Below are 24068 nucleotides of genomic sequence, written 5' to 3'. Positions count from 1 at the left end.
CATCCCAACACAGCAGTGACCCTCCCCATCCCAACACAGCAGTGACCCTCCCCATCCCAACACAGCAGTGACCCTCCCCATCCCAACACTGCAGTGACCCTCCCCATCCCAACACTGCAGTGACCCTCCCCATCCCAACACTGCAGTGACCCTCCCCATCCCAACACAGCAGTGACCCTCCCCATCCCAACACTGCAGTGACCCTCCCCATCCCAACACTGCAGTGACCCTCCCCATCCCAACACTGCAGTGACCCTCCCCATCCCAACACAGCAGTGACCCTCCCCATCCCAACACTGCAGTGACCCTCCCCATCCCAACACAGCAGTGACCCTCCCCATCCCAACACAGCAGTGTCCTTCCCCATCCCAACACTGCAGTGACCCTCCCCATCCCAACACAGCAGTGACCCTCCCCATCCCAACACTGCAGTGACCCTCCCCATCCCAACACAGCAGTGTCCTTCCCCATCCCAACACTGCAGTGACCCTCCCCATCCCAACACTGCAGTGACCCTCCCCATCCCAACACTGCAGTGACCCTCCCCATCCCAACACTGCAGTGACCCTCCCCATCCCAACACAGCAGTGACCCTCCCCATCCCAACACTGCAGTGACCCTCCCCATCCCAACACTGCAGTGACCCTCCCCATCCCAACACTGCAGTGACCCTCCCCATCCCAACACAGCAGTGACCCTCCCCATCCCAACACTGCAGTGACCCTCCCCATCCCAACACTGCAGTGACCCTCCCCATCCCAACACTGCAGTGACCCTCCCCATCCCAACACAGCAGTGACCCTCCCCATCCCAACACTGCAGTGACCCTCCCCATCCCAACACAGCAGTGACCCTCCCCATCCCAACACAGCAGTGACCCTCCCCATCCCAACACAGCAGTGTCCTTCCCCATCCCAACACTGCAGTGACCCTCCCCATCCCAACACTGCAGTGACCCTCCCCATCCCAACACAGCAGTGACCCTCCCCATCCCAACACAGCAGTGTCCTTCCCCATCCCAACACTGCAGTGACCCTCTCCATCCCAACACAGCAGTGACCCTCCCCATCCCAACACAGCAGTGACCCTCCCCATCCCAACACAGCAGTGTCCTTCCCCATCCCAACACTGCAGTGACCCACCCCATCCCAACACTGCAGCATCCATCTCCAACCCAACACTGCAACATCCTTCTACACCCCAAAACTGCAGCATGCTTCTCCATCACATGGAGAGGTTGAGTAGATTGGGACTCTACTCATTGGAGTTCAGAAGAATGAGAGGCGATCTTATTGAAACATATAAGATTGTGAAGGGTCTTGATCGGGTGGATGCGGTGAGGATGTTCCAAAGGATGGGTGAAACTAGAACTAGGGGGCATAATCTTAGAATAAGGGGCTGCTCCTTCAAAACTGAGATGAGGGGAAACTTCTTTACTCAGAGGGTAGTAGGTCTGTGGAATTTGCTGCCCCAGGAAGCTGTGGAAGCTACATCATTGAATAAATTTAAAACAGAAATAGACAGTTTCCTAGAAGTAAAGGGAATTAGGGGTTACGGGGAGCGGGCAGGAAATTGGACATGAATTTAGATTTGAGGTTGGGATCAGATCAGCCATGATCTTATTAAATGGCGGAGCAGGCTCGAAGGGCCGGTTGGCCTACTCCTGCTCCAATTTCTTATGTTCTTATGTTCTTATCACAACAAGGCAGCATCCTTCTCCGTCCCAACACTGCAGCATCCTTCTCCATCCCAACACTGCAACATCCTTCTCCATCACAACAAGGCAACATCCTTCTCCATCACAACACTGCAGCATCCTTCACCGTCGCAACACTGCAGCATCCTTCTCCATCACAACACTGCAGCATCCTTCACCGTCGCAACACTGCATCATCCTTCTCCAACCCAACACTGCAGCATCCTTCCCCATTCTACACACTGCAGCATCCTTCCCCATTCTACACTCTGCAGCATCCTTCCCCATTCTATCCACTGCAGCATCCTTCCCCATTCTATCCACTGCAGCATCCTTCCCCATTCTACACTCTGCAGCATCCTTCCCCATTCTACACTCTGCAGCATCCTTCCCCATTCTATCCACTGCAGCATCCTTCCCCATTCCACAAACTGCAGCATCCTTCCCCATTCCACACACTGCAGCATCCTTCCCCATTCCACACACTGCAGCATCCTTCCCCATTCCACACACTGCAGCATCCTTCCCCATTCTATCCACTGCAGCATCCTTCCCCATTCTACACACTGCAGCATCCTTCCCCATTCCACACACTGCAGCATCCTTCCCCATTCTATCCACTGCAGCATCCTTCCCCATTCTACACACTGCAGCATCCTTCCCCATTCCACACACTGCAGCATCCTTCCCCATTCTACACACTGCAGCATCCTTCCCCATTCTATCCACTGCAGCATCCTTCCCCATTCTACACACTGCAGCATCCTTCCCCATTCCACACACTGCAGCATCCTTCCCCATTCTATCCACTGCAGCATCCTTCCCCATTCTACACACTGCAGCATCCTTCCACATTCCACACACTGCAGCATCCTTCCCCATTCCACACTCTGCAGCATCCTTCCCCATTCTATCCACTGCAGCATCCTTCCCCATTCTACACACTGCAGCATCCTTCCCCATTCCACACACTGCAGCATCCTTCCCCATTCTATCCACTGAAGCATCCTTCCCCATTCTATCCACTGCAGCATCCTTCCCCATTCTACACACTGCAGCATCCTTCCCCATTCTATCCACTGCAGCATCCTTCCCCATTCCACACACTGCAGCATCCTTCCCCATTCTACACACTGCAGCATCCTTCCCCATTCTACACACTGCAGCATCCTTCCCCATTCTACACACTGCAGCATCCTTCCCCATTCTACACACTGCAGCATCCTTCCCCATTCTACACTCTGCAGCATCCTTCCCCATTCCACACACTGCAGCATCCTTCCCCATTCTATCCACTGCAGCATCCTTCCCCATTCTACACACTGCAGCATCCTTCCCCATTCTATCCACTGCAGCATCCTTCCCCATTCCACACACTGCAGCATCCTTCCCCATTCTATCCACTGCAGCATCCTTCCCCATTCCACACTCTGCAGCATCCTTCCCCATTCTACACTCTGCAGCATCCTTCCCCATTCCACACACTGCAGCATCCTTCCCCATTCTATCCACTGCAGCATCCTTCCCCATTCCACACTCTGCAGCATCCTTCCCCATTCTACACTCTGCAGCATCCTTCCCCATTCCACACACTGCAGCATCCTTCCCCATTCTATCCACTGCAGCATCCTTCCCCATTCCACACACTGCAGCATCCTTCCCCATTCCACACTCTGCAGCATCCTTCCCCATTCCACACTCTGCAGCATCCTTCCCCATTCCACACACTGCAGCATCCTTCCCCATTCTACACACTGCAGCATCCTTCCCCATTCTACACACTGCAGCATCCTTCCCCATTCCACACACTGCAGCATCCTTCCCCATTCCACACACTGCAGCATCCTTCCCCATTCTATCCACTGCAGCATCCTTCCCCATTCCACACACTGCAGCATCCTTCCCCATTCCACACACTGCAGCATCCTTCCCCATTCTACACACTGCAGCATCCTTCCCCATTCTATCCACTGCAGCATCCTTCCCCATTCCACACACTGCAGCATCCTTCCCCATTCCACACACTGCAGCATCCTTCCCCATTCCACACACTGCAGCATCCTTCCCCATTCTATCCACTGCAGCATCCTTCCCCATTCTACACACTGCAGCATCCTTCCCCATTCCACACACTGCAGCATCCTTCCCCATTCTATCCACTGCAGCATCCTTCCCCATTCCACACACTGCAGCATCCTTCCCCATTCCACACACTGCAGCATCCTTCCCCATTCTACACACTGCAGCATCCTTCCCCATTCCACACACTGCAGCATCCTTCCCCATTCTACACACTGCAGCATCCTTCTCCATTCTATCCACTGCAGCATCCTTCCCCATTCCACACACTGCAGCATCCTTCCCCATTCCACACACTGCAGCATCCTTCCCCATTCCACACACTGCAGCATCCTTCCCCATTCTATCCACTGCAGCATCCTTCCCCATTCCACACACTGCAGCATCCTTCCCCATTCTATCCACTGCAGCATCCTTCCCCATTCCACACACTGCAGCATCCTTCCCCATTCCACACACTGCAGCATCCTTCCCCATTCTACACACTGCAGCATCCTTCCCCATTCCACACACTGCAGCATCCTTCCCCATTCCACACACTGCAGCATCCTTCTCCATTACAACACTGCAACATTCTTCTCCATCCCAACACTGGAGCATCCTTCTCCATTCTACACACTGCAGCATCCTTCCCCATTCTACACACTGCAGCATCCTTCCCCATTCTACACACTGCAGCATCCTTCCCCATTCCACACACTGCAGCATCCTTCCCCATTCCACACACTGCAGCATCCTTCCCCATTCTACACACTGCAGCATCCTTCCCCATTCTATCCACTGCAGCATCCTTCCCCATTCTATCCACTGCAGCATCCTTCCCCATTCCACACACTGCAGCATCCTTCCCCATTCTATCCACTGCAGCATCCTTCCCCATTCCACACACTGCAGCATCCTTCCCCATTCCACACACTGCAGCATCCTTCCCCATTCTACACACTGCAGCATCCTTCCCCATTCTATCCACTGCAGCATCCTTCCCCATTCTACACACTGCAGCATCCTTCCCCATTCCACACACTGCAGCATCCTTCCCCATTCTATCCACTGCAGCATCCTTCCCCATTCCACACACTGCAGCATCCTTCCCCATTCCACACACTGCAGCATCCTTCCCCATTCTACACACTGCAGCATCCTTCCCCATTCTACACACTGCAGCATCCTTCCCCATTCTATCCACTGCAGCATCCTTCCCCATTCCACACACTGCAGCATCCTTCCCCATTCCACACACTGCAGCATCCTTCCCCATTCCACACACTGCAGCATCCTTCCCCATTCTATCCACTGCAGCATCCTTCCCCATTCCACACACTGCAGCATCCTTCCCCATTCTATCCACTGCAGCATCCTTCCCCATTCTACACACTGCAGCATCCTTCCCCATTCCACACACTGCAGCATCCTTCTCCATTACAACACTGCAACATTCTTCTCCATCCCAACACTGGAGCATCCTTCTCCAATCCAACATTGCAACATTCTTCTCCATCCCAACACTGCAGCATCCTTCACCATCGCAACACTGCATCATCCCTCTCCATCCCAACACTGCAGCATCCTTCACCGTCGCAACACTGCATCATCCCTCTCCATCCCAACACTGCAGCATCCTTCACCATCGCAACACTGCATCATCCTTTTCCATCCCAACACTGCAATATTCTTCTCCAACCCAACACCGCAGCATCCTTCTCCACCACACTACAACATCCTTCCCCATCCCAATACTGCAGCATTCTTCTCCATCCCAACACCGCAGCATCCTTCCCCATCCCAACGCTGCAGTGTCTTCCCCATCCCAACAAAGCAGTGTCCTTCCCCATCCCAACAGAGCAGTGTCCTTCCCCATCCCAACACTGCAGCATCCTTCCCCATTCCACACACTGCAGCATCCTTCCCCATTCCACACTCTGCAGCATCCTTCCCCATTCCACACTCTGCAGCATCCTTCACCATTCCACACACTGCAGCATCCTTCCCCATTCCACACTCTGCAGCATCCTTCCCCATTCCACACTCTGCAGCATCCTTCCCCATCCCAACACTGCAGCATCCTTCCCCATTCCACACACTGCAGCATCCTTCCCCATTCCACACTCTGCAGCATCCTTCCCCATTCCACACACTGCAGCATCCTTCCCCATTCTACCCACTGCAGCATCCTTCCCCATTCTACACACTGCAGCATCCTTCACCATTCTACACACTGCAGCATCCTTCCCTATTCTATCCACTGCAGCATCCTTCCCCATTCCACACACTGCAGCATCCTTCCCCATTCCACACACTGCAGCATCCTTCCCCATTCTACACACTGCAGCATCCTTCCCCATTCCACACACTGCAGTACCTTTCTGTGTCCATGCTCTACAGTATCTTTCTCTGTCCATGCACTACAGTATCTTTCTCTGTCCATGCTCTACAGTATCTTTCTCTGTCCATGCACTACAGTACCTTTCTCTGTCCATGCACTACAGTATCTTTCTCTGTCCATGCACTACAGTATCTTTCTCTGTCCATGCACTACAGTATCTTTCTCTGTCCATGCACTACAGTATCTTTCTCTGTCCATGCACTACAGTATCTTTCTCTGTCCATGCACTACAGTAGCTTTCTCTGTCCATGCACTACAGTATCTTTCTCTGTCCATGCACTACAGTATCTTTCTCTGTCCATGCACTACAGTATCTTTCTCTGTCCATGCACTACAGTATCTTTCTCTGTCCATGCACTACAGTATCTTTCTCTGTCCATGCACTACAGTATCTTTCTCTGTCCATGCACTACAGTATCTTTCTCTGTCCATGCACTACAGAATCTTTCTCTGTCCATGCACTACAGTATCTTTCTCTGTCCATGCACTACAGTATCTTTCTCTGTCCATGCACTACAGTATCTTTCTCTGTCCATGCACTACAGTATCTTTCTCTGTCCATGCACTACAGTATCTTTCTCTGTCCATGCACTACAGTATCTTTCTCTGTCTATGCACGACAGCATTAAAAAAAACAGGAGTGACGTCAAAGGAGGGTAGGTGGGTGATTGGCTCATCAGTATTACAGCTGCTTTTTTTTCCCCTCTGAGTTAGGGAATTGGGTAAAATTAAAGTAAAAGCTGTGAGCATAAAAAGAAAACTTAAACTAGTTTATTAACTTGGGTAACAATTCTATAAATAACTGGTTTTAAGGCTTGATTTGCTTTAGTTTAGTTAATAATCTAAAAACAGAGGCATGGCAGGGCTCAGACCTGTGGAATGCCCATCCTGTGCCGTGTGGGAACTCCAGGATGCCTCCCATGTCCTGGACAACCACAGGTGCAGGAAGTGTCGTCAGCTGGAGGAGCTCGAGCAGCAGCTGTCGACATCGCATTGCATCCACGAGGTTGAGAGCTACGTGGGTAGCACGTTTCAGGAGGGGATCACCTCACAGCTTAAGAGAGTGCAGGCAGGGAAGGACTGGGTGACCACCAGACAGGCAAGAAGGACCAGGCAGGTACTTCAGGAGTCCCCTGAGGGCATCTCACTCTTTAATCAGTATTCATTCTGAATACTAGTGGGGGAGAGTTTCCCCTGGGGAGTGCAGCCAGAGCCAAGACCAGAGCACTATGGGTGGCTCAGTTGTAGAGGTGGGAGGAGAAAGGTCGGGAGAGCAATAGTGGTAGGAGATTCCATAGTTAAGGGAGCAGGCAGGCATTTCTGTGGCTGCAGGCGTGATTCCAGGATGGTATGTTGCCTCCCAGGTGCCAGGGTCATGGATTCACTGAGCGTCTGCAGAACGTTCTGGGGGGGGGCGGGGGGGAGGGTGAACAGCCAGAGGTCGTGGTCCATATCGGGACCAATGACATAGGTAGAAAGAGGGATGAGGTCCTGCAGACAGAGTTTAAGGAGCTGGAAAAAAGATTAACGAACAGGACCTCTAAGGTAGCAATCTTCGGATTACTCCCAGTGCCACGCGCTAGTGAGAATAGAAATAGGATAGAGCAGATGAATGCGTAGCTGCAAAGATAGTGCAAGGGGGAGGGCTTTAGATTGCTGGGGCATTGGGACCGGTTCTAGGGGAGGTGGAACCTGTACAAGTCGGATGGGTTGCACCTCAACAGGGCTGGGACCAATATCCTTGTGGGGAGGTGTGCTGGTGCTGTTGGGGAGGGTTTAAACTAGCTTGGCAGGGGGTTGGGAACCTGAGTGTGGATTCAGATGGGATAAAGTCGGAACTGGAAATGGAAGGCAGAAAATTAGTGGGTGAGTCTGGAAGGCAGAGGGAACGAAGATTAGAAAATAAACAACAGAGGAGTTTGGCAGTCCTTAAATGTATTTACCTCAATCAAGGAGTATAGGAAATAAGACGGATGAGCTGAGGGCACAGATAGACATGTGGCAGTATGATATCTTAACTATTTCAGAAACATGGCTTAAAGAGGGGCAGGACTGGCAGCTCAACGTCCCTGGATACAGGGTTTTCAGACGCGATAGAGAGGGGGATAAAAAAGGAGGGGGAGTGACAATTTTGGTTAAGGAAACAATTACAGTTGTGAGGAGGGATGATATTTTAGAAGGAGCATCAAATGAGGCCTTATGGGTTGAACTAAAGAACAAAAAAGGGGCAGTCACATTCCAGGGAGTGTACTATAGACCTCCAAACAGTCAGAGGGAGATAGAGGAGCAAATATGTAGGTAAATTTCTGAGAAGTGCAAGAACAATAGAGCAGTAATAGGGGATTTCAACTACCCTAATATTAACTGGGATACAAATAGTGTGAATGGTATGGAGGGCGCAGAATTCTTAAATTGTATTCAGGAGAATTTTTTTAGCCAGGATATAGCAAGCCCAACGAGAGGGGGGGCAGTTCTGGATTTAGTTCTCAGAAATGAAGAAGGGCAGGTGGAAGAAGTAACAGTGGGAGAGCATTTTGGTGGTAGTGATCATAATACAGTTAGTTTTAACATAGTTATGGAAAAGGACAAAGACAGAGCAGGAGTTAAAGTTTTCAATTGGGGAAAGGCCAATTTTACTAAACTGAGAAGTGATTTAGCAGAAGTAAACTGGAAACAGCTGCTTGAAGGTAAATCAGTGTCAGAGCAGTGGGAGACATTCAAGGGGTTCAGGGTAAACATGTTCCCACAAAGATAAAGGGAGGGGCTGCCAAATCTAGAGCCCCCTGGATGTCAAGAAGCATTCAGGGTAAGATAAGGCAGAAAAAAAAAGCCTGTGATAGACACCGGGAACTCAATACTACGGAAAGCTTAGAGGAATATACAAAGTGCAGGGGTGAAGTTAAAAAGGAAATTAGGAAAGTAAAGAGAGAGCATGAAAAAATATTAGCAGGTAAAATCAAAGAAAACCCAAAGATGTTTTATCAATACATTAAGAGCAAGAGGAAAACTAAGAGTAAGGCCTACTGGAGACCAAAAAGGTGGAGGCGGAAGATGTGGGTATGGTTCTTAATGAATACTTTGCATCTGTCTTCACAAAGGAGAGGGATGATGCAGGGATTGAAGTTAAGGAGGAGGAGTGTGAAATATTGGATGGGATAAACATAGTGAGAGAGGAAGTATTAAGGGGATTAGTATCTTTGAAAGTGGATAAATCAGCAGGGCCGGATGAAATGTATCCCAGGCTGTTAAAAGAAGCCAGGGAGGAAATAGCAGTGGCTTTAACAATCATTTTCCAAACTTCACTGGATACAGGCATAGCACCGGAGGATTGGAGGACTGCTAACATTGTACCGTTGTTTAAAAAAGGGAGCGAAGGATAGACCGGGTAATTACAGGCCAGTCAGCCGAACCTCGGTGGTGGGCAAATTATTGGAATCAATTCTGAGGGACAGGATAAACTGTAATTTAGAAAGGCATGGACTAATCAACGACAGTCAGCACAGATTTGTTAAGAGGAGGTCGTGTCTGACTAGCCTGATTGAATTTTTCGAGGAGGTGACAAGGAGGATCGATGAGGGTAGCGCAATTGATGTAGTCTACATGGATTTTAGCAAGGCTGTTGACAAGGTCCCACATGGCAGATTGGTCAAAAAAGTAAAGGCCCATGGGATCCATGGGAATGTGGCAAATTGGATCCAAAATTGGCTCAGTGGCAGGAAGCAAAGGGTAATGATCGACGGGTATTTTTGCGACTGGAAGGCTGTTTCCAGTGGGGTGCCGCAGGGCTCGGTATTAGGTCCTTTGCTTTTTGTGGTATACATTAACAATTTGGTCTTAAACATAGGGGGCATGATTAAGAAATTTGCGGATGATACAAAGATAGGCCGTGTGGTTGATAGTGAGGAGGAAAGCTGTAGACTGCAGGAAGATATCAATGGACTGGTCAGGTGGGTGAAAAGTGGCAAATGGAGTTCAATCCGAAGAAGTGTGAGGTGATGCATTTGGGAAGAGCAAACAAGGCAAGGGAATACACAATAAATGGGAGGATACTGAGAGGTGTAGAGGAAGTGAGGCACCTTGGAGTGCATGTCCACAGATCCATGAAGGTAACAGGACAGGTAGATAAGGTGGTTAAGAAGGCATATGGAATGCTTTCCTTTATTAGCCGAGGCATAGAATATAAAAGCAGGGATGTTATGCTGGAACTGTATAAAACACTAGTTAGGCCACAGCTTGAGTACTGCGCACAGTTCTGGTCACCACATAACAGGAAGGATGTAATTGCACTAGAGAGGGTACAGAGGAGATTTACGAGGATGTTGCCAGGACTGGAGAATTTTAGCTATGATGACAGATTGGATAGGCTGGGGTTGTTTTCCTTGGAACAGAGGAGGCTGAGGGGTGAGTTGATTGAGGTGTACAAAGTTATGAGGGGCCTAGATGAAGTGGATAGGAAGGACCTATTTCCCTTAGCGGAGGGGTCAATAACCAGGGGGCATAGATTTAAAGTGATTGGTAGAAGGATTAGAGCGGAAATTAGGAAAAAATATTTCACCCAGAGGGTGGTGGGGGTCTGGAACTCACTGCCTGAGAGGGTGGTAGAAGCAGAAACCCTCAACTCATTTAAAAAATACCTGGATGTGCACCTGAAGAGCCATGACTTGCCGGGCTACGGACCAAATGCGAGAAAGTGGGATTAGGCTGGGTGGCTCGTTTCTCAACCAGCGTGAACATGATGGGCCGAATGGCCTCCTTCTGTACCATAAATTTTCTATAATTCTATGAGTATCTTTCTCTGTCCATGCATTATAGTATCTTTCTGTCTATGCACTACAGTATTTTTCTGTCTTTGCACTACAGTATCTTTGTCCATGCACTGAAGTGTCTTCCACTTTCCTTGCACTGCAGTATCTTTCTCTGTCCATACACTACAGTATCTTTCTCTATTTATGCATTACAGTATTTTACTCTACCTATGCCCCATTGTGCTTTTCTATCTGTGCACTGCAGTATCATTGCATCCAAGCACTTCAGTATCTTTCTCTGTCCACACACTACTGCATCTTTCTGTCTCTGCACTACAGTAGTTTTCTCTGTCTATGCATTACAGCATCTTTCTGTCTCTGTACTACAATATCTTTGTCCATTCACCACTGTATCTTGCTCCAACAAGTCCATGCCAGTGTTTATGCTCCACTTGAGCCTCCTCCCACCCACTTACATCCAACCCCATCAACTCCTTTCTCCCTCACGTGTTTATCTAGCTTCTCCTTAAATGCATCTATGCTAGTTACCTCAACTACTCCTTGTGTTACCGCGTTCCACATTCTGACCACTCTCTGGGTAAAGAAGTTTCTCTTGAATTCCATATTTGATTTATTAGTGACTATCTTAAATTTATGGCCCTACTTCTGGTCTCCCCCTCAAGTGGATACATCTTCTCTACATCTACCGTATCAAACCCTTTCATAATCTTAAAGACCTCTATCAGGTCACCCTCAGTCTTCTCTTTTCTAGAGAAAAGAGCACAGGCCTGTTCAATCTTTCCTGACGGTGTAACCTCTCAGTTCAGGTATCATCCTAGTAAATCTTTTTTACACCTTCTCCAGTGCCTCTACATCCTTTTCATAATATGGAGACCAGAACTATTCACAGTGCTCCAAGTGTGGTCTAATCAAGGTTCTATGTAATTTTAATATAACTTCTCTGCTTTTCAATTCTATTCCTCTAGAAATGAACCCTAGTGCTTGATTTGCATTTTTTATGACCTTATTAACCTGCGTCGCTACTTTTAGTGATTTGTTTATCTGTACCCCCAGACCCCTCTGCTCCTCTACCCAATTTAGACTCTTATTTTTCAAGGAGAATGAGGCCCCCTTAATCTTCCCACCAAATGGACCACCTTACACTTATCTATATTGAAATTAATTTACCAATTATACGCCCATTCTGCAAGTTTATTAATGTCTTCCTGTATTTTGTCCACCTCAGTATTAACTCTCCCCTCCAATATGGTGTGGTCCACAAATTTTGAAATTATACTTCTGATTCTCGAGTCCAAATCATTTATGTAAATGGTGAACAGCAGTGGTCCCAGCACCGATTGCCAATCTGACTAACTACCTTTAACCCCTACTCTCTGTTTTCTGTTTTGTAGCCAGCTTGTTATCCATTCTGCTACTTGTCCCCTGACTCCTCATGCTCTGACCTCCGTCATGAGTTTACTATCGAAGGCCTTTTGAAAATCCAAATATATTATATCTACTACATAAACCTTGTCTACCCTCTCTGTTACTTCTTCAAAGAATTCAGTAAGGTTGGTCAAGCGTGAGCTTCCCTTTTGAAATCCATGCTGACTATTATTTATTATATTTTAGTAAGGATTCCATTATCTTCCCTACCACTGACATTAAACTAATTGGTCTATAGTTCCCTGGACATGTTCTATCTCCCTTTTTAAATATCGGAATCACATTAGCTGTCCGCTAGTCCTCTGGCACTATTTCCTTTTCTAATGAATTTTTATATATGTGTAATAGTGCCTCTGCTATCTCTTCCCTAACTTCTTTTAATATGCATAGATGAAATCCATCCAGCCCAGTTTAGCAATTATCTGGCCCCTTTCTATCTTAAATATCTTTATATCTTTTTTGATAATTTCTTCTAATGTCACACCCACTATGTTAGTCTCCCTGGTGAATATAGAGGCAAAGTAATTATTTAATATTTCTGCCATTTCGCTGCCATTACCTATGAGTTTATTGTGTGTATCCCTTAGTGACTCTATCTCTATTCTGATTTTCCTTTCGTTATTCCTCTGTCTGTAGAATACTATTTCTTTTTATATTCCTTGGTAATTTAATCTTGTCGTTTTTTGTTGCCTTCCTAATTGTTTATTTGATTTCTTTCCTAACCTTTCTTATTCCCTTCTGTCATCCTCTCCTTTGTTGTCTATGGACTTAGAATATACCTTTATCTTTAGTTTCAAATTTATTTCTTTATTCATCCATGGTGTGTCATTACTGGTAATTTGTTCTTTTATTGGGATATGTTTCTTCTGGACCACAGTATCTTTCCCTGTCCATGCATTACTGTATCTGCCCCATCAACTTTAAAAGATATCCAGGTGTGTCCTTACCTGGCACAAGGTGGGGCCCTCAGTTTGGGCAATTTTCACAATGGCGACAATGGGGATCCACATAATACAGAAGATTATCATACACCAGCCAAGTACTGTTGCCCAGACAGGGTACTCAACAGGTCCATATGTTGGTGGGGCAAATGTTATTAAGGACCAGATTAAGATTGTCTGTATGAAATGATTGCACAAAACAAATTCAGAAACAGAATGAGATAGACTATCTACAGCTTGATTATTTTCAGTTTAAATCACTAAAAGATGTAACATCTCCTTACTGCCAGCAAGCACGGAGTGATAAAAAACCAACATGATCTCCACCACAGCCAGAAGAGACAATTCCTTTGCCCAATCATCATCTCAATATCCTTGATGAATCTGTTCATCCCTGTGAACAACAAGAAAGAAGGATACACAATCACTTGGTTTGTCCTGTCTTTAAGGCAGCTTGTTTGCTGTAGAAGTTCATCTCATACTGGGTGTCACTAATGAACAGGCTACTTGTCAACCTAAGCTCTTGCAGTGTTTCAGTTGGGATAAGTAAATTGCTGTCTGCCAATTTCCTTTCACTCGCCAGTCTTTGTCATCGTATTTTGTTGTGTTGGTGCTTCTGAAGAGGCGTGGAGTCAGAATGAGTACAATTTTTTTTTGATGTTTCAACCAGTTTCTGGGATTCTAATTAGTTTTTGTTGTACTTACCATAGATCCAGCTTAAGTCAATGAGCTCCACCAAAGCAACCAAAAGTAGTCCCCATCCAGAACAGAAATGATCGATTAAATTTGTCCAGTAAATCCCAGCCTAAAAAGATAATATTTGAAAAAGGGATGAAAAAAACATTCTTTTCAGAATACTGTACATTGGTGTGACTTTCATCTTAACTATAAGCCAGCCAAATCTCACAGCAATGCTTTCTGGCACATCAACGGAGAATGGAGAAAAATATACACATGGCGGGGGGGGGGTTTAACCTAACCCGACCGGTGAGGAAATGACAGGATTGGATCGGGCATCCAATTTTACTCTCCATTGACTTGTAAAATCGGGCGGTGTGTGCAACCGGCATGTTGGATTATAATTATTTCCATTGTCTCTGAGCCAGTACTGCTATCATTACAATTCCAAGGGATACAACCTTTTCGGTGCAGTTACATTGTAGTCCTTTGTTACTTAACAATGATGAGGCAATACTTATTCGGCTCACTCATTATTTAGGCCCATTTAGACATTGGTCTAAATAATCCCACTGTCTTGGTACACAAAGCTCCTCTCCCTCCACTTTACCAATCCAGTTGGCATGGAATAATCTCACAAACCAGCAGTAACAACAGTGGAGCTGTTTGTTTATCAGACATCTGCACATCCGATAACTGGTATATTCCATTTTAGGATCTCAGCTAAATGTTTTTAATAAAGACCCAATGTGGAAAATGTACCCTTCATCTAGTGTCCTTTGAAAGGTAGCAGTGAGGGAGCACGAAATAGCAGCTATTGACGGAGTCTGGATTCGACAGAGTCGAAAATTGGGAATTTGGTGAGTGAGGGGATTCGGTGCAGGAAGTGGTGAGGTGCATTTTATTAGTCAGCGGACCGGAAGGAACGTACCGAGAGCGGAGAGGAGCGTACCGAGAGCGGAGAGGATCGTACCGAGAGGGGAGAGGAGCGCAACGAGAGCGGAGAGGATCGTACCGAGAGCGGTGAGGATCGTACCGAGAGGGGAGAGGAGCGCAACGAGAGCGGAGAGGAGCGCACCGAGAACGTAGAGGAGCGCACCGAGAGGGGAGAGGAGCGCAACGAGAGCGGAGAGGAGCGCACCGAGAGGGGAGAGGAGCGCAACGAGAGCGGAGAGGATCGTACCGAGAGGGGAGAGGAGCGCAACGAGAGCGGAGAGGAGCGCACCGAGAGGGGAGAGGAGCGCACCGAGAGCGGAGAGGATCGTACCGAGAGGGGAGAGGAGCGCACCGAGAGGGGAGAGGAGCGCAACGAGAGCGGAGAGGAGCGCACCGAGAGGGGAGAGGAGCGCAACGAGAGCGGAGAGGATCGTACCGAGAGGGGAGAGGGGCGCACCGAGAGCGGAGAGGAGCGCACCGAGAGCGGAGAGGATCGTACCGAGAGGGGAGAGGAGCGCACCGAGAGGGGAGAGGATCGTACCGAGAGGGGAGAGGATCGCACCGAGAGGGGAGAGGAGCGCACCGAGAGGGGAGAGGAGCGCACCGAGAGCGGAGAGGATCGTACCGAGAGCGGAGAGGAGCGCACCGAGAGGGGAGAGGATCGTACCGAGAGGGGAGAGGATCGCACCGAGAGGGGAGAGGAGCGCACCGAGAGGGGAGAGGAGCGCACCGAGAGCGGAGAGGATCGTACCGAGAGCGGAGAGGAGCGCAACGAGAGCGGAGAGGAGCGCACCGAGAGCGGAGAGGATCGTACCGAGAGGGGAGAGGGGCGCACCGAGAGGGGAGAGGGGCGCACCGAGAGCGGAGAGGAGCGCACCGAGAGGGAAGAGGAGCGCACCGAGAGGGGAGAGGAGCGCACCGAGAGGGGAGAGGAGCGCACCGAGAGGGGAGAGGGGCGCACCGAGAGGGGAGAGGGGCGCACCGAGAGGGGGGAGGAGCGCACCGAGAGCGGAGAGGAGCGCACCGAGAGGGGAGAGGAGCGCACCGAGAGCGGGGAGGATCGTACCGAGAGCGGAGAGGGGCGCACCGAGAGCGGGGAGGAGCGCACCGAGAGCGGAGAGGAGCGCACCGAGAGGGGAGAGGAGCGCACCGAGAGGGGGGAGGAGCGCACCGAGAGCGGAGAGGAGCGCACCGAGAGGGGAGAGGGGCGCACCGAGAGGGGAGAGGGGCGCACCGAGAGGGGAGAGGGGCGCACCGAGAGGGGAGAGGGGCGCACCGAGAGGGGAGAGGGGCGCACCGAGAGGGGAGAGGGGCGCACCGAGAGCGGAGAGGAGCGCACCGAGAGGGGGGAGGGGCGCACCGAGAGGGGAGAGGAGCGCACCGAGAGGGGAGAGGAGCGCACCGAGAGGGGAGAGGGGCGCACCGAGAGGGGGGAGGGGCGCACCGAGAGCGGAGAGGAGCGCACCGAGAGGGGGGAGGGGCGCACCGAGAGGGGAGAGGGGCGCACCGAGAGGGGAGAGGAGCGCACCGAGAGGGGAGAGGAGCGCACCGAGAGGGGAGAGGGGCGCACCGAGAGGGGGGAGGAGCGCACCGAGAGCGGAGAGGAGCGCACCGAGAGGGGGGAGGAGCGCACCGAGAGCGGAGAGGAGCGCACCGAGAGGGGAGAGGAGCGCACCGAGAAGGGGGGAGGGGCGGGCCGAGAAGGGGAGAGGGGCGGGCCGAGAAGGGGAGAGGAGCGGGCCGAGAAGGGGAGAGGAGCGGGCCGAGAAGGGGAGAGGAGCGGGCCGAGAAGGGGAGAGGAGCGGGCCGAGAAGGGGAGAGGAGCGGGCCGAGAAGGGGAGAGGAGCGGGCCGAGAAGGGGAGAGGAGCGGGCCGAGAAGGGGAGAGGAGCGGGCCGAGAAGGGGAGAGGAGCGGGCCGAGAAGGGGAGAGGAGCGGGCCGAGAAGGGGAGAGGAGCGGGCCGAGAAGGGGAGAGGAGCGGGCCGAGAAGGGGAGAGGAGCGGGCCGAGAAGGGGAGAGGAGCGGGCCGAGAAGGGGAGAGGAGCGGGCCGAGAAGGGGAGAGGAGCGGGCCGAGAAGGGGAGAGGAGCGGGCCGAGAAGGGGAGAGGAGCGGGCCGAGAAGGGGAGAGGAGCGGGCCGAGAAGGGGAGAGGAGCGGGCCGAGAAGGGGAGAGGAGCGGGCCGAGAAGGGGAGAGGAGCGGGCCGAGAAGGGGAGAGGAGCGGGCCGAGAAGGGGAGAGGAGCGGGCCGAGAAGGGGAGAGGAGCGGGCCGAGAGCGGGGTCGCAGCAACAACAAAACAAAACTGCAGTGTGACGTCACAGGTCAGGCAGCTGGGTGATTGATGGTGAGCATCTCTTCTGTTTTCTTCTTTCTTCGAACTGTGGGCTCAGTAACTCATCGCATAAAACTACATTTTAAAAAAAACTAAACATAATTTAATGAATTGAACAAGGTCAGTACTTGGTTCAACCGAAAAAGAATTTGATTGACATTGTAGTAATCAATTAAATAAAATAGTTATGACAGGGCAGGAGATGTGTTGCAGCTGCAATATGTGGGAGCTGATGGACTGATTTTTGTTCAGGGCGACTACATCTGCGGTAAGTGTCTGCAGGTCGAGGAACTTCAGCTCCGAGTTGAGGAGTTGGAGTCCGAGCTGCAGGTATTGCGAGGCATCAGGGAGGGAGAAAGTTATCTGGATACTTTGATCCAGGAGGCAGTCACGACCCTCAGACTAAATACTGTAGAATTGGCATGTGGTCAGGGACAGGAGGGTGTGACTGCGAGTGAGGCAGGTCCGGGGATCCAGGAGGTTGCATTGCAGGAGGGTCAGCCTCTGCACTTGTCCAATAGATACGAGGTTCTGCAGCCCTTGTGGACGAGTGCAGGGACTGCAGGGAGGATGAGCAAACTGGCCACAGCACCATGGTTCAGGGGGGAGTAAAAAGGAATGTCGTTGTCGTGGAATGGTGAAATGTAGTGAAATGTGGAATGGTGGCCATGAAACTACCGGATTGTCGTAAAAACCCATCTGGTTCACTAATATCCAAAAGGAAACCTGCTGTCCTTACCCGGTCTGGCCTATATGTGACTCCAGACACACAGCAACGTCGTTGATTCTTAATTGCCCTCTGAAATGGCCCAGCAAGCCACTCAGTTGTAAAATCTCGCTAAAAAAAGTCATGATAAGAATAAAACCGGATGGACCACCCGGCATCGGACCACTAGGCACTGGACACGACAAAGGCAAACCAAGCCCAGTCGACCCTGCAAAGTCCTCCTCACTAACATCTGGGGACTTGTGCCAAAATTGGGAGAGCTGTCCCACAGACTAGTCAAGCAACAGCTTGACATAGCCATACTCACAGAATCATACCTTTCAGCCAACGTCCCAGACTCTTCCATCACCATCCATGGGTATGTCCTGTCCCACCGGCAGGACAAACCCACCAGAGGTGGCAGTACAGTGATATACAGTCAGGAGAGAGTGGCCCTGGGAGTCCTCAACATTGACTCTGGACCCCATGAAAACTCATGGCATCAGGTCAAACATGGGCAAGGAAACCTCCTGCTGATAACCACCGACCGCCCTCCTCCAGCTGATGAATCAGTCCTCCTCCATGTTGAGCACCACTTGGTGGAAGCACTGAGGGTAGCAAGGGAACAGAATGTACTCTGGGTGGGGGACTTCAATGTCCATCACAACTACTGACCGAGCTGGCCGAGTCCTGAAGGACATAGCTTCCAGACTGGGCCTAAGAACATAAGAACATAAGAAATAGGAGCAGGAGTAGGCCAATCGGCCCCTCGAGCCTGCTCCACCATTCAATAAGATCATGGCTGATCTGATCCCAACCTCAAATCTAAATTCATGTCCAATTTCCTGCCCGCTCCCGTAACCCCTAATTCCCTTTACTTCTAGGAAACTGTCTATTTCTGTTTTAAATTTATTTAATGATGTAGCTTCCACAGCATCCTGGGGCAGCAAATTCCACAGACCTACTACCCTCTGAGTGAAGAAGTTTCTCCTCATCTCAGTTTTGAAAGAGCAGCCCCTTATTCTAAGATTATGCCCCCTACTTCGAGTTTCACCCATCCTTGGGAACATCCTTACCACATCCACCCGATCAAGCCCCTTCACAATCTTATCTGTTTCAATAAGATCGCCTCTAATTCTTCTGAACTCCAATGAGTAGAGTCCCAATCTACTCAACCTCTCCTCATATGTCCACCCCCTCATCCCCGGGATTAACCGAGTGAACCTTCTTTGTACTGCCTCGAGAGCAAGTATGTCTTTTCTTAAGTATGGAGACCAAAACTGTATGCAGTATTCCAGGTGCGGTCTCACTCACCCAGCCTGTCTATATCCCCTTGTAGGTTTTTTATGTCCTCCTCACTCTCTACTTTCCCTCCCATCTTTGTATCATCTGCACACTTTGTTATGTTACACTCGGTCCCCTCCTCCAAATCGTTAATATAGATTGTAAAGAGTTGGGGACCCAGCACCGACCCCTGCGGAACACCACTGGCTACTGGTTGCCAGTCCGAGAATGAACCATTTATCCCAACTCTCTGCTTCCTGTTAGATAACCAATCCTCCACCCATGCCAGAATATTACCCCCAATCCAGTGATTCTTTATCTTGAGCAATAATCTTCTATGTGGCACCTTGTCGAATGCCTTCTGGAAGTCCAAATACACTACATCCACTGGTTCCCCTTTATCTACCCTGTACGTTATGTCCTCAAAGAACTCAAGCAAATTTGTCAGACATGACTTCCCCTTCGTAAAGCCATGCTGACTTTGTCCTATTAAATTATGTTTATCCAAATGTTCCGCTACTGTCTCCTTAATAATAGACTCCAAAATTTTACCCACCACAGATATTAGGCTAACTGGTCTATAATTTCCTGCCTTCTGCCTACTACCCTTTTTAAATAAGGGTGTTACATTAGCAGTTTTCCAATCTGCCGGGACCTTTGCCGAGTCCAGAGAATTTTGGAAAATTATTACCAAAGCATCCACAATCCCTACTGCCACTTCCCTCAAGACCCTAGGATGTAAGCCATCAGGTCCAGGGGATTTATCCGCCTTGAGTCCCATTAATTTACTAAGTACCAATTCCTTAGTGATTTTAATCATATTTAGCTCCTCCCCCCCTAGAGCCCCTGTTTGTCCAGTGTTGGGATATTCTTAGTGTCCTCTACCGTAAAGACTGAAACAAAATATTTGTTCAGCATTTTTGCCATCTCCATGTTTCCCACCATTAATTTCCCGGTCTCATCCTCTAAGGGACCTACATTTGCCTTAGCCACCCTTTTTCTTTTTATATAACTATAGAATCTCTTGCTATCTGAGCAGCTAGGGACTAAATTAAAAAGCAGAACCACAAAGGTGATAATCTCTGGATTATTACCTGAGCCACGAGCAAATTGGCACAGGGTAAATCAGATCAGAGAGATGAATGCGTGACTCAAAGATTGGTGTGGGAGAAGTGGGTTTAGGTTCATGGGGCACTGGCACCAATACTGGGGAAAGAGGGAGCTGTTCCACTGGGACGGGCTTCACCTGAACCATGCTCGGACCAGTGTTCTGGCAAACCGAATAACTAGGGCAGTAGAGAAGGCTTTAAACTAAATAGAGGGAGGGAGGACTTAGGTGGGACTAAATTTAGATTGATAAAGAGAAAAGACAAGGAAGTAGTTCAGGAAAGTGATGGGGGTAATGATAAACAGAGTGTGTCAGGAAAGGTCAGAGTGTACAAACATAAGAGCGCACTAGCAAATGAGGCCGAGGTAGGAAAGAATGGTAAAAAGACAAAATTAAAGGTTCTTTATCTGAATGCGCGCAGCATTCGTAATAAGATAGATGAATTGATGGCACAAATAGAATCAGATGGGTATGATGTCATGGCCATTACTGAGATGTGGTTACAAGGTGACCAAGGTTGGGAGCTAAATATTCAGGGGTATTTAACATTTCGGAAGGATAGGGAAAAAGGTAAAGGTGGTGGGGTAGCTCTGTTAATAAAGGATGAAATTGGTATAATAGTGAGAAATGATCTTGGCTCAGAAGATCAAGATGTTGAATCAATTTGGGTGGAGGCAAGAAATAGCAAAGGAAATAAATCACTGGTGGGAGTAGTATATAGGCCCCCTAACAGTAGCTACACTGTAGGGCAAAATATTAATCAGGAAATAAGGGGGCTTGTAAAAAAGGTAATGCAATAATCATGGGCGATTTTAACTTTCACATAGATTAGACAAATCAAATTGGCAAAAGTAGCCCTGAGGAGGAGTTCATAGAGTGTATTAGGGACTGTTTCTTAGACAAATATGTCAGGGAACCAACCAGGGAACAGGCCATTTTGGATCTGGTAAAGGGTAACGAAACAGGATTAATTAATGATCTCAATGTAAAGGATCCCTTGGGAAGTAGTGATCATAACATGATAGAATTCCACATCCAGTTTGACAGCGAAGATCTTGGGTCTGAAACGACTATATTAAACTTAAATAAGGGCAATTATAAAGGAATGAGGGTGGAATTGGCTAAAGAGATTAGATGGTATGATGGTGGATAAGCAGTGGCAAACATTTAAAAAGATATTTTATGACTCGCACCAAAAATATATCCCTGTGAGGAGGAAAGACTCCACAAAAAGAATTAACCAACCATGGCTCACTAAGGAAGTCAAGGATGGTATCAGGTTAAAAGAAAAATCATATAACATGGCCAAGATTACGGGTAAGCCCGAAGATCGGGAAAACTTTAAAAACCTTTAAAAAACTTTAAAAATGACTGAAAGAATAATAAAGAGGGAGAAAATAAATTATGACAGTAAACTAGCAAGAAATATAAAAACTGACAGTAAAAGCTTCTACAAGTATATAAAAAGGAAGAGGGTAGCTAAAGTAAACATTGGTCCCTTAGAGGATGAGATTGGGGAAATAATAATGGAAAACAAGGAAATGGCAGAGGAATTGAACAGATATTTTGTATCACAGTAGAAGACACTAATAACATACCAATAATAGTAGAAAATCAAGGAGCAAAGGGGAGGGAGGAACTAAAAACAATCACTATCACGAGAGAAAAAGTACTCAGTAAACTAATGGGTCTAAAGGCTGACAAGTCCCCTGGACCTGATGGCTTGCATCCGAGGGTCTTAAAGGAAGTGGCTACAGAGATAGTGGATGCATTGGTGGTAATCTTCCAGAATTCACGAGATTCTGGAAAGGTCCCAGCGGATTGGAAAACCGCAAACGTAACACCCCTATTCAAGTAGGGAGTGAGACAGAAAGCAGGTAACTATAGACCAGTTAGCCTAACATCTGTCATTGGGAAAATGCTAGAATCCATTATTAAGGAAGTAGTACCAGGACATTTAGAGACTCATAATACAATCAAGGAGAGTCAACATGGTTTTATGAAGCGGAAATTATGTCTGACAAATTTATTAGAGTTCTTTGAGGAAGTAACGGGCAGGGTGGATAAAGGGGAACCAATGGATGCAGTATATTTGGATTTCCAAAAGGCATTCGATAAGATGCCACATAAAAGATTACTGCACAAGATAAGAGTTCATGGTGTTGGGGGTAATATATTGGCATGGATAGGGGATTGGCTGACTACCAGAAAACAAAGAGTCGGGATAAAATGGCAATCTGTAACTAGTAGGGTGCCGCAGGGATCAGTGCTGGGGCCTCAACTATTTACAATATATATCAATGACTTGGATGAAGGAACAGAGTGTCTTGTGGCCAAATTTGCTGATGATACAAAGATAGGTGGAAAAGCAAGTTGCAATGAGGACACAAAGTGTCTGCAAAGGGATATTGACAGGTTAAGCAAATGGACAAAAATTTGGCAGATGGAATATAATGTGGGAAAATGTGAAGTCATCCACTTTGGGAGGAAAAATAAAAAAGCAAAATATTATTCGAATGGAGAAATACTACAAAATGCTGCTGTATAGAGGGATCTGGGTGTCCTCGTACATGAAACACAAAATGTCAGCATACAGGTGCAGCAGGTAATCCAGAAGGCAAATGGAATATTGGCCTTTATTTCCAAGGGGATGGAGTATAAAAGCAGGGAAGTCATACTACAACTGTACAGGGTGCTGGTGAGACCACACCTGGAGTACTGCGTACAGTTCTGGTGCCCTTATTTAAGGAAGGACATACTTGCATTGAAGGCAGTTCAGAGAAGGTTCACTAGGTTGATTCCGCGTATGGAAGGGTTGTCTTATGAGGAAAGATTGAACAGGTTGGGTCTACACTCATTGGAGTTTAGAAGAATGAGAGGAGATCTTATTGAAACATACAAGATTCTGAGGGGACTCGATAGGGTAGATGCTGAGAGGATGTTACCCCTCATGGGGGAATCTAAAACTAGGTGGCATAGTCTCAGAATAAGGGGTTGCCCGTTTAAGACAGAAATGAGGAGGAATTTCTTCTTCCAGATGGTTGTGAATCTTTGGAATTCTTTACCCCAAAAAAGCTGTGGAGGCTGAGTCATTGAATACATTCAAGGCTGAGTTAGGCAGAGTTAGACAAAATAGACAAAGCAAGGGAGTCAAAGGATATGGGGAAAGGGCGGGAAAGTGTAGTTGAGGTAAAAATCAGATCAGCCATGATCTCATTAAATAGCGGAGCAGGCTTGAGGGGCCGAATGGCCTACTCCTGCTCCTATCTCTTACAGTCTAAACCCATTCTGCCTAATAAACCACTTTTATTTCAGATTGATTTTAAAAGTACCAAAATTACAACAGTCAAAGGTCGCTATTGTGAAAATATTAACAATTGTTTGTAATTCTAGTATTATCTTGCTACAACTTACTTAAAGTAAATCCTATCCACAGCCATCATTTATCCCAGATGCACTGCATGAAGGAGACATCATGGCATCACTATTGTGCGATTTGTTTACATTCATAGGATGAGATTGACTTTTATATTTCACCACACTTAAATATGTATAAATATTCCCCAAAATCTCTTCCTGTTCAGAATTAATTGTGTTTGGTTAATATTGAATATTCTGCACTACATACAAACATTGTTGCATTACATTTAATGTCCATCAAATATACTCTAAATGATTACTGTGGATATTTCTCTCAGGTTGACTTCAGGTGAATGTAAAGTGAACCTTTGTAA

At 48.2% G+C, this 24068-nt stretch overlaps 1 protein-coding gene across 1 annotated transcript in view; it reads right to left on the bottom strand.

Annotated features, from left to right (window-relative positions):
• LOC137333187 (sodium- and chloride-dependent neutral and basic amino acid transporter B(0+)-like) overlaps window positions 1-24068 on the bottom strand; it is a 106474-nt gene that overhangs the window by 29222 nt on the left and 53184 nt on the right. Inside the window, exons 11-13 of the mRNA XM_067997370.1 lie at window positions 13996-14095; window positions 13575-13684; window positions 13297-13467 (exon numbers count right to left, since the gene is read on the bottom strand). Of these exons, the coding sequence (XP_067853471.1) occupies window positions 13297-13467; window positions 13575-13684; window positions 13996-14095 (381 nt within the window). The remainder of the gene's footprint in view (window positions 1-13296; window positions 13468-13574; window positions 13685-13995; window positions 14096-24068) is intronic.

This window comes from Heptranchias perlo, chromosome 15 (assembly GCF_035084215.1).
Source record: "Heptranchias perlo isolate sHepPer1 chromosome 15, sHepPer1.hap1, whole genome shotgun sequence".
Lineage (NCBI taxonomy): Eukaryota > Metazoa > Chordata > Chondrichthyes > Hexanchiformes > Hexanchidae > Heptranchias > Heptranchias perlo.
This window is presented reverse-complemented; position numbering and strand designations above follow the sequence as displayed.